The following is an 11,604-nucleotide window of genomic DNA, read 5'->3' on the forward strand; positions in this document are numbered from 1 at the left end:
CCCCCCCCCCGCGCCGGCGGGGGGGGGGGTCGGGCTGCCGTACGGGCTGGCCGGGTCTCTCCGGGCACCAACCGCTGTCTCAGAGTTAACGATGGCTTTGGACCATCCAGCCCGCTGCACCGCAGCCAGTCAGGAGAGCTCCCAAGACACTCCTAGCTGGGAAGGCACGATCGAGGAGATCCTTTGTCCCCACGCAAACAAAATCACCCTGGAATTTCCCGACAGTGAGCAAGGTCAAGCCAGCAGCTCATGGCATCCAAAGCAATCAGCAACTCCAGAAGCAGCGCTGCTTCAAGTTTACAGCCTGCAAAGAGTGCCAGACTTAGGAGGCGACCCATGCTCCACCAGCAGAAGTGAAAGATGGGAAGTTCTAAAGCATAAACACGCCGATTATTTCCTTTTTTTTAAATTTAAAAAAAAAAAAAAAAAAAAAAAAAAAAGAAAGAAGAAAGAAAAAACACCCTCCATTACTGGAAGCCTGAGTCAGAATTACCAGAAGGAAGCTGGACGGAAGAGCTATTTTCAGTGCCAACAAATCTGGAGAGCAGGTGAAACATCTCCACCTACAAATCTGAACTCAGCCTAAAAGTTTTTTCTTAGGGAAGAGAAAGGCCCCGATCTGCTGGAACGGCAGGGCACGCTTCTCTCCGTTCTAGCAGTGGGAAGTTAATGCAGGTCTGCTTTTGCATTGTGCAGTCTTCAAAGTATCAATCCCTGCTATCCCAACGCAGCAGCCTGGCTTTGGCACACAGCATTTCACCTTGGGTACCGCAAAGGAAGCGACAGAAACCTGGGTTGTTGGGAGCCCTGAAAAACTAACCGCAGAGCTGAGGATGTGCGGTGAGGGCCAGGAGCTATAGCTATAGCGGGCGATGTATCACCTTGCCCCACTGGTACAACTCCCTCCTTTCTCTATGCTTGCTCACCTCCTGGTTTAATTTTCTCCTTCCTCTATGCTACATATCTAAAAACATTAACGTAAGAGGCATGCGCAGCATACATGGGAACACTGGGATGTGAGCAGGGGAGAGACTCGGTCAGTAAAACTGCTGCAATTGCACACGCAGAGACTCAGTCTTACTCCATTTTTTTCCTCTTTGCGTTATTCTCCGTTTTGCTCCATCTTGCCGTCACTTCCACGGGAAAAGAAAGAGTCACATCCTGCTGACAAGCCAACTCCCCTCTGCACAAATTCATTCCCTATGCATCGAGCTAGGAGAAGGGTGTTCACATTTTCAAAGTGCGGTGGATGAGTTAGACAGAAAAAACTCCAGCAGCAGCTCACAAAATTTGCAGCTCCAGGCTTCGGAGGCAGGGCTTTGCCTTCCCAATCCTGAAAGCACTGCTAACTTGTGAGATGGCTGTGAGAAAACACAATGCATTACATGAACTATTTTTAAAAGCTATTTCGCAACTTCACTGCAAATGGAGTTGCTGTGTTTCTTCTGCTAACTTCTGCAAATATTTAACAGCGTAGTAGCCCTTCCCTCCATGCCCATTCCCGAAAGGATCAACAGAGCCAACGCGTGGTATAGGTCTCTTTCATGGACAACAGCTCTCTCCGCAGGGGCCCGTGAAGGCAGCCCTGCGCCCATCCATTTCCTCCTGATCACAAACACTCCGCCTGAAGCTTTGGCCCTGGGCACTTGAGATAAGGGCTACGCAGTGAGCCCGAAACATTCTGCCTTGCGCAGCCTCACCGCCATGCTTTTCTCTGCTTTTCTCCAGTTTTGCTCTGTCCCCCTTTCCGTACACCCATTTCCCCAGTGCTTAGTGACAGCGGATAGAGAGATAGGGGACAGCTAGAATACGGACACAGTCTTTTCCTCACCCTAACTCCAAATTGCTACAGGGCAGAAGACCGTTTATTTTCCTCTCTTTTTTAAAGAGGACGAGGTACAAGGCTGTTCGTATACCTGGGATCTGTATGGGGGTCTTGTGCAGGATGCCTCCAGCTTCACTTATAAGATGTCCATGCACGGAGCTGTTTAGAGATTGCTGTTTCTGCTCCGCCTGACTCTCCAAGGCTGAAATTCTGTCTCAGTAACTTAACTCCTGTCCTGGCAGGACAGTGCGAGGCTGGCCATTGCTCCAGGGTAAAAGCTGACTATGCAGCCCACTGGATGCACTGCATCCAAACGGATGAGGACTGAGCTCACCTGGGTTACGTAGGGTGCAACGTGACCAACGTCCAGTTCCGTACCGTGGCTTAGTAACTGCTCTGGCTACTCAAAAGTCAAAATTCCTGCATCTTTATGGAAAATGATGGTTGCGTAACGATGTGGGAAGGGGCAGGGAAAGGTTATCTGAATTGCTTGTATATTGGTGCCGGATACCAGCAAAGTCTCTGTCCTGTACTGGATGTTACAGTAAGGAACCGTTCCTCCATCACTGCCTCGAGCTTTTGCCACAGATCGCTTGTTTGCCTCCTTTAACAACAACACAAAAAGCATATTTGAAATTCAGGTAAGAAACCAGTTGCCAGTCAGGCTCACAACCCGTTTACCTCGTGCCCTGTGAGTTACCACCTCCCATGCAAAAATGAAACTGAAATCTCCTGACTCTAAGGTTCTTAACTGACACCTCGTCACGAAAGGTCAAACGCAGTAAAAATAAAAACACAAGAAAAGCAACCAAAACCCGCCCCAACCACCTCTGTATTCTGAAAACACAGATAAGGCAATGTTTAGAACAGCTAGAGATTCTTTTCAAAAGGAAGTCATTTATAAATGGAATTCCAAGGAGTTAATTGGCCTTATCTGAACCTAAGTGCTCAGCAGGACAGCAAGGGGCGAGGGGCGGACGTGAAGAACGGCATGCAACAGGACCGGAGATGGCTGCTCTGCAGCGGCCAGACGAGTTGGTCTCACACTTCGGTGACACATATTTGTTTCGCACTTGCATTCTTTGGGCTGATTTTAGAACAGCTTTTCCCAGTAAGTTTTTTGCTTTATGCTCCACTCACAAAACTACAGGCTTTTTTAGGCATGGAGTATCTCGACCAGAGTTCACAGGTTTAGAAACAGGACACCACAGAACTATTTCTGTAGTGATTTAGGCTGCTGCGTAAAAACCCAATAATAACAGGAGGCTGGGAGTAGTAAGGCAGATGCCTTCTCTTGTCTTGGGGGATGTATCCGTTTTCCACCTCTTTTAACCATCCCGTTTACAAGCCTGTGATGTCTTCAGCCATTTCTTTGGTTCAAATAGCTCAGCTCTCTCCTCCTGCTGTCTCAAACTTCAAGTTCAAACTGGCCCAAAGTTACCGGACTGCGTGTGGCTTGCCTGTGCAGCCCTCGCTGCCAGCGCGGCGGCGCGGCCCTTGATCTCTTACACATTTATCCAGGGGAAGGAGGGTGGTGGTATTCTCTGCCTCCAATTACAGAGACGCAGAAGGCCAAGCAGGCGCTGTAAAGGTCTGTAAAGGTGATCAAATCTCACTGATTTCAGCAAGAGCTCAGGTGTCTGATTTGAGGATCTGCATTAATGGCCTAAGAGATCACCGAAAGTCTAAGGCAGACAGGAGCTTTGACTACCCAAGTGCCAGGCCAGGACCCTTGCCACCAAGCCACACTCCTTCAACGCCAACCTGCCACTGAGCCACGCAGCAGCATCACTTCACAGCAGAACTGCTGCTGAGACTCTAATTTCCAAGCTGTGACAGCCAGCGTTCATCACAGAAACAGAGTCAGACACGCTATGAACTGCAAAATGCAGCCTCTAAGAACACGACAGAACCTCAAAATACAACAGTGACTAAAGCACAGGCATGCCAGATTGCCTTCTGGGGCGTTCGCGCTGAATGTTTTTCCCCCACAGTCTTCATAAGACAATGACCTACCAAGGAAACCCACTGCACGCTGGGCATCCACTGCGAGAGCCCAGACCTACAGATTCAGCAGATGCGTATGGTATCAGTTCCACCAACAACCAAAGCTGGTGGCTACTTGCAGTGACTGATACCAGGTTGCACAATAGTGAGTAATCAATCCCAAAAGCGGAGGGAAAACAGATGGCAGAAGGCTGGTAAAAATGCACAGAACCACATGTTGCTGTGGGACTGACGGGAGATCACACGCCCAGGAAAGCCCAGGGATGTAAAAGCTTGCAGGGACTTGGACTCACAAAGTAAACACAAATGGTTAGTCTTCAGTTGAGACAGAGTTTGGTTTTTAGTCATTGTTACTAAAATATTTGCCATGGAGAATAAACAAATGGTGGCGGGGGCTGCTGGGGACAGTTAATGATCTGCCTCAGGGTGTTCTTCCTTGAGTCCATCTCTGCAGCACTCCCGAGCGCCCAGTCGCAGGCCGCTCTGGACCTGCTGACTGTTTTAGGGCTACATCGTCCTCATGGTACATCTACCTGCCACAGCCATCAGAAGAGCGAGCTAGTGCCTGCACCATGCTCTGACAGAGTGCACGCATCCCTTTGAGGGTGTCCAGGTTCTCTCCTGCTCCCAGGAGACTAAAGGATGTGTAACCACTGCACCCTCAAGTGAGGTTGGTAATAGCGAGACCACACCATCACACTGCAACTTCACCCCTGCAGGGAACTGGGTGTTTCTCAATTTCTTGGTGGAAACACCATGGGATGAAGCCTGAGGTATTTACTGTCTGATAGGCAGGATGGAAGAGGAGCAGCCCATACCTCTATTTGGTTCTGCTGCGGCGTGTTTACATCCCATAGTGTTGGCACGTGGTTCAAACTATCGGCAGGCAAGAAGTCCTTTGGATCCGCAATGTCAGAGAGGGAATCCGCAGGGGACGAGAAGAGGGAGTTGTTGTTGGAGAGCTCATCGAGGTATGAAGAGTCCTGAAACGGAGAAATGACCACAGTTAGAGGACACGGGATGAGAAGACCAGAGAGCTCCTTTCTCACACCTACTCATCCAGGAAGTTTTCATTCCTCCCTATCAAATGAGCAGTTCCATTGCTTCATGCTCCATAAAACTTCAACATTAACCTGCACATAAGGACACGCTCCAAGCAGCTGGTTTAAAATCTCAGTTTCCTGATAAAACAGGAAAAGCACCGGCTGGACAGAAGTGCCGGTACACGGTCAAGACCAACTCAGACTCTGCGCATCTCCACATACGGGAGTGGGAGAAAGAGGAATGCTGAACAAGGCATCAGTCACCTCAACTTTGTAGTTGATTCAAAAGCTTGCCGAGGGGTGCGCAGTCCCCAGCCTGATACCCGAAGTACTCCATGCCCGCACAGAAGCCCGGAGCTCCAGCTACACCTGATAATGACACAGCTGTTTAATTGCAATTTATAGCATGGCAATACCTGGAGGCTTTGGAAAAACTGAGTCTCCTCGTGCCAGGTTCTGCAAAAGGAGGCTGGTAAGTCTACCAATCCCTTTCCCAAGGGCACGCCTCGGTCCAGGCAAGAAGGGAATGTGCTTCAGTGACGAGGATCAGGCTCTGCCCTTGCTCTTTATCTGGCGCCTCTGCTTGAGACGGCTTGCAATTGTTTTATTTTGTGCCAACCCAATGATGACGGTGGTTTGAGTCACGCAGACTTTAGCTCAGAAAGAGCCACCAGTCCCCTCCCTACCACCAACTGCTTGTCTGGTTTGGCAAATTTCAGAGGGCAAGAACCCATAGCCCAAAAGCACTTCTTACTCTACCTCCTCAGCTCTGGCACAGACCACCGCACCTTCCCTGACGCCATCACATCTCCTTCCACATCAAATACCACTTTCAAACCTTTTCAAAGCAGAAAAACTGTGTCTGTTGTTTACTGAAGAGCAACACACTTCGAAACACCGAGCACCAGCACACAGGTCCTGCTGGAGACGTGTCCCTGTCCCCAAGGGATATGCTGACAGGCCAACGGGTCTTTCTTGGTGCCCCAAGGACACTGCCAACACAGAGGAGTTCTGCGGCTCTTTACCAGGGTCTGGGCTGTCAGCACACAGCCAGCTCAAGCTCTCCGCTGGGTCAGATAACAAAATGAGTGTGACAATACCGCAGCACGGCTGCCAGGAGAGCCGCAGCGTCTGATATGAGGAGAAATCGCTGTTCATTTCCAGTTAAGGGCCAATTTCCTACTACAAGGCAGAAAGGCAGCCAAAGATTTTTTAAAAGTCACTTAGCCCTGCCTGACATAAGATCATGAACAGCTGAGCCTGCCTGAGCTATTCCTAAGGGCTTCAGGCCAAGACTTGGGTCAGGCTCCCCCAAATTGCTATAAAAAGTTATGGTTTTGCAGTGTTTAAAACCACTGGGGCATGTTCCCTTCACCCTCTTCCCAGATACGTCCTCTGTGGCACCCAAGACGACAGTCACTACTCCGAAGCCGCAGGCGCCGGCAGTGGTGCGAGGGCACCAAGGCACTGAATTGAAGGCCAGCGGTGACAGAGGCCGCAGGCACGATGTCTGAAGCTTGTATTCGCCGAAAACCAAGCAGGGGGACCCGAAGGCTCAAGGTGAAGGGGCTGTTTGCTAGGCTGTGCTCCCAGGGATGCAGGAGCACCGGGAACTTGCTGTCAGCCCAGCAGCCGATGGGCAGCGTTTCCCATGCAGCTCTTGCTCTTGATATTTCTGTGGCTATTTTAGGATTACTCAGAAACCCAGGCTTTTCAGATACTAAAGCAGGCACCTCGATTTATCATCTCGGAATTAGGTGATGGCTGGAAACGGGGCTGTGTTTCACACTCAAGAAAGCAGGAGAACACTTGGGTGAATCTGGGGTTTCTTGGCCAGAGCAAGCGCCTTGTGCATCCCACAGGAACCTGCCTGTCTGCTCCCACAGCCTGGAGCTCCTGAGCTAGAGCACTGTACGGGCAGCGTACGTGGGATTCAAGCTAACAATGTTCATGCTATTGAGAAATTTTTTTCCCATTAACTCCCACCTCCCAAGGTCCGTAGCCCCTCTCAACCTTCCAGTCCCCTGCAGAGACACTTGCCGACTGCCTTGAACCTGTGCTGCTGAACACAAGCCATCACCTCCCCTTCCTGCCCTCACCACCCCTCTGCTTCCTCCTCCACACTCAAAATCCCAAGAACGAGTGCTGCAGGAGTTCGACAGCCTCTGGTGTGTCACCACGACCTGCGTTCCTGTGCTCCCACACCTCTGCAGATCCAACCGGGACGTGGGTAAAGCAGAGAGCATCGACATCTGGGCTGAGGAAGAGAGGTAACATCACCTAATGCTACTCCCTTGTATTACACCTGGTATAAAACAGTTCAGGGCGATTTTGCAGCAACTCTTCCGACCATTCCAAGAAAGGAGTGGGAGAGAGACGGGCAGGCAGATGGACTGCTCCTTCACCCGTCTGCTCTGGTGCCAGATACACAGGCCTGGCGCAGCAGAGGACCCAAAGCAGCTGGAAACTCCACTTAGGGTGTCTGACGGTCCAGATACTACAGAGGAGAAATACCGAGCGATACCAAGAGGCTCATAAGAATTGCTCTGAAGTTTCTCAAGGCAACAGCTATTATCTTCTTTGAGTACCCACCACCACACAGCGACACAAACAGCTCCCGAGACGGACCTGGAACTACAACAGTCCCACTCAAAATCCATGACAGTACAAGTGCTTTGTCCACAGGCAGTGAAGAGAGGCTGGGCAAGCAGCCGGACCCGAGCCGAGACCCTGAATGCAAAACTAAAAAACATGCACCTCGGGCCTGGCCACCTCACACAATCTTCGGCAGGCAGGAGGAAGGGCGGGAGCTCGCTCCCAACAAGCCCTCAGAGCTCAGCTCATGCGAGGAGGTGCCAGAACTAGATCCTATTCACAACAAGCAAGAGGAGCCATCATCATCCTTGACATGAAATCTAAAAGATGAAAGAGGAGACGCACGTCTTTCCTCTCTCAAGGGCAGGCAGGCCTGGGAGATACCATGCTACAGGCAAGAAAGAGCTAAACCAAAAGGTTGGAGTTGCAAGGCAAACCCAGCTTTATTTAGCCAGGGGGGTGTTGTTTTTTCTTTTCATTATGAAAAACTTTGCCACGTGGATCCACTCTGGCTCTTAACTGACAGCATTTCACTCAAGGGCTTCACCACCCCGGGACAGCGGCAGCCACATGTCAAGGAGTTGGGTGGTCTCAAATCCCCCCCGGTCTCATCGCTGAGCTATGGCGAGACGCTTCTGTGCAGGTCTTCCTCATTTGCAAATACCACTGGCAGAAGTTGGTTCAGGAGGAAACATCTGCAAGCAATAGGCATGGCAACAAGAAGGCCATGGAGCACACTAGAGCGGCCACTGCCCGTTAGGGTCCTGAAGAGAGGAACATGCCGGGCTGGAATAGCAACGGCACGTCTGAAGGCACTGCAACACAACCGGAGATACCGCAGCAAGCGCCCTCCACCTTCCTGACCCCCAGCGAAGGCTCCAGCCCCACCATCTCCACCACCACTCCCTCTGCCTGGGGCACTGGACTGAGAAGGGGAAGAGGAAATCAGCCTCCAGGTCAGAGGGAGGATAATATTAGTCCTGGAAAGGACTTCAGCGAGCCCATCCTTTTGCAGTGTTACAAGGTGTCGGTCACAGACGTTCAGAGCCTCCCGTTTGTCTTCCCCAATTACATTATCTAAAGAGCACTAAAACTAGTAACATGGTAGATCCCCGCCCTGAGGAGCTCACAGTGCAACCCCAGCGAATTAGACTTCTTTATATACAAAATGCAGTGTAATTGCTTAATGCAAGGCCACGCTGATAACTGCGACCTGTGTCATTATAAACCATGCCTTGACTAATTACTCCACCGGTTTACACGGAGCAAACAGAAGCAGCTACTTTAGTCTCCTCGAGGGAAAGGGAGGACCATCGCCTAAACCATCAGCTCATGAAATAACAGAGCAAGCAAAAGGACTCCTTTCCTCATCGGGATAAAGCCACTGTCAGCCCCACTGCAACTGGTTACAACTGATCCCAGCCAGAAGAGACCCTTGGCCAGAAGGATCCGAGCCCCCAACACAGACAGAAGCAGCAGAAAAGGAGATGAAGACCTTGGGGTAGGAGAGATGGCCCAAGAAACCACGAAGAGGGAGGCGGTTACAGGTGCAGCAAGCGCTGGGAAGGGGCGATGAGCCAAACGGAGGACCGCAAAGCCAGCTCCCAGACCTGGAAAGCGCTGCTGCTGCTTCCCAAATGGTCCGACACGCTTGAGAAATCGCTTGAGAGCTCACCAGTCTCAGTCATCAGGATTTGAAGCGAGTTATTTTGTCCCTGTTTATGACTGATTAACAAGAATTTTAAAATCGTCTCATTGGAAATGAGGTTTTACAGTAACCGCACTTATTTTACGTTTCAGTGCAAGTCCAATTTCTGCAGCAAATGGAAGTTCCTCCACAAGGCAGGATCCTTACTTCAAATGCTCTTCTGCAACCGTTCTCTACGACGTTCTTATTTCTGGAATTAGACTATTTGTTTGGGGGGTGGGGTGGGGTTGCAGACTTTTGGGTTTCCCCCCCCCTCCAATTTAGCACAGCCTGCAGCCAAAATGCAGACAGCACACTGCAGACCATCGCTGGTAGGAGAATTTTGCCGCCGAGGGCTGGCGGACCTGCTCTGCCTCCATCAGCCTGCTTCATCAAACACTCCCCTGGCCAGGACAGCGAGCGCCTGGGTGAAACGCTGGCTTGAAGATCTCGACCCCGACCGCTGTGTTTCACGGCACAGACTTTTCCCAGTCTCTCCCATTACAGGACGGACACAGGGACCTTGAAGCCTGCTGTGAGAACACCGTTCAGAACGAATCGCTCGAGCCAGAGATGAAGTCGATAGAAGCCCCCTACAAAATGGCAAAAGGGCGATTCCTTTGCAGCAGGGTGACCGCTTAATGAAGATTTTGATAAGGGGTCAGGAGGCAGCCGATGCGGGGCTGCGTGCACACAGCTGCTGGCTAGGGCCCTCACCAGCACGCTCCTTTTATAGATTGAAGTTGAAACAACATCAACATACAACAGGAGAGAGGGGACCACAAATCACTGCCTGGCCTTCGTATCAGCAGATGCTCTAGTGAGTAACTTGATCAATCGATGATAATCATCCTGATCTAGTTAGCAGTGTCCCTGCTCGCTGCAGGGGGGTTGGACTAGATGACCTCTAGGGGTCCCTTCCAACCCAAAACATTCTATGATTCTATGATTTGCTGGACTTTAAATTGCGAGTGCAAATGCATCGGCAGTCGATGCTACCATGGCACACTGTTTCTATCATTATCCCAAACCAGAAGAGTTATCAAAAGCAAGAATGAGCTCCCTAGAAGAGATCAGGCAATCGGGGTAAAACCACTTCACCTCACTCTCCCCAGCCACTGCAAACAGCTTGGTTCCCTTAGCCGAAACAAAGCCTTTGTTTAAAAATAATGAAAGAACAGGTGAAGCCTAAATACAGGAGGAGCCTGCATCCTAAAAATATTTTGGCCATCAAGCCATCAGTATAAATGGTTTACCACCACCAGGCACAGACAGACACACCTACACCAACACTGCTGGGCAAGAGAGATCTGCCGTCTCAAAAATCACAGATTAAGCAAATTATGTTTCAGGAAATACAGAATCAAGAATTAAAAGCTGCACTGTAAGCAGTCGATCACTAAAAGAAAATCTTTTAGCTGCCAAACCCCAAAGTCTTTCTAAATGCGGGGCAATAAACTGGCAGTCTGAAGGGTTCCGTGTTCTGGCTGGCAAGTGGGTCCCTTGCTTTTCTGTACCCAGCATCTGGTTTAAAAATAAAGCTCCTGAAAGCTATCACAGCTACACAAACATGCCGATCCATTCTCCACGCAGCTCCTCTTCCTCCCAAGTTTTGCAGTCAGTGACCAAGTTCCAACTGACAGGAACAGTCTCCGAGCACCACACGTTTCAGCAAAACACAACTGACATCTTCAACCCAGCAAACCTGGTCCCACTACCTTGCATCAAGAATCGTCACCCCCAAACCTCTGCTGCCATTGCAAAAACGATGGGGTCACACGAGCCTGGGGGGGCAGCTGAGCTTGCTACCCCTGCAACCAAACCCCACTGGGAATCCCGAGGAGAAGCAAAAAGAAAAAACCAGGCATTACCTTGTAGAGAGATGGGAACTTTAGCCAGAACTGCATTTGGGACATTTTAAAAGAGCGTTCAGTGCACTGTCGGCAGAGCAGGACGTGGCTGGAGCAGGACGGCGAGGTTGTTCAGTATATAATGGAGAAAGGTCTTCATTCATGACCGCGGCAGCAGCAGCAGCCGGGAAGGGAGCTCACCGAGGGTTTTTAAAAATTAACATGCAGAAGAAAGGAGTGAAAATGGAGGAAAAGAGGACAGCCATGCAGGGCGTCTGTCCTGAGCCGGTGGCGATTTGCATAGAGCCTTTAGTCACGAAGGAGAGTGCTCTTACTTCCTCTAAGTACAAGGGCTGACTTTCAGGAAATGATGCCTGCTTGGTAAGTCAGTGAAATTACTGGCAATGCGATGAGAATTACTGTATGTGGTGTAATTCAACCACAGATGCACTGTAAACAAAGCTCTGCTCCGCGGCCGCGCGGCCAGGCGCAGGGCAGGAGAGGTGCGGGCGGGAGCCTGGCTCCCCTTCCCTCGTGTGTCGTGTCCCCCGTCCCCCCCCCCCCCCACACAAAAAACCCCCCGGTCTCCCCCCACAG

The 11,604-nt window shown here is 50.7% G+C and overlaps 1 protein-coding gene across 2 annotated transcripts in view; it reads right to left on the reverse strand.

The window, feature by feature from the left end:
* SBNO2 (strawberry notch homolog 2) overlaps nt 1-11,604 on the reverse strand; it is a 51,645-nt gene that overhangs the window by 20,288 nt on the left and 19,753 nt on the right. The window contains exons 1-2 of one of the 2 annotated variants that reach the window (XM_035895610.1): nt 11,029-11,342; nt 4,651-4,815 (exon numbers count right to left, since the gene is read on the reverse strand). In XM_035895610.1, coding sequence (XP_035751503.1) covers nt 4,651-4,815; nt 11,029-11,073 — 210 coding nt within the window. In that variant the 5' untranslated portion in view covers nt 11,074-11,342. Of the gene's footprint in view, nt 1-4,650; nt 4,816-11,028; nt 11,343-11,604 lie in introns of those variants that run through there. The other variant, XM_009640052.2, reaches the window with a different exon arrangement.

The sequence above is a fragment of the Egretta garzetta genome, unplaced genomic scaffold (assembly GCF_000687185.1).
Source record: "Egretta garzetta isolate BGI_Z169 unplaced genomic scaffold, ASM68718v1 scaffold396, whole genome shotgun sequence".
In the NCBI taxonomy this organism is placed as follows: domain Eukaryota; kingdom Metazoa; phylum Chordata; class Aves; order Pelecaniformes; family Ardeidae; genus Egretta; species Egretta garzetta.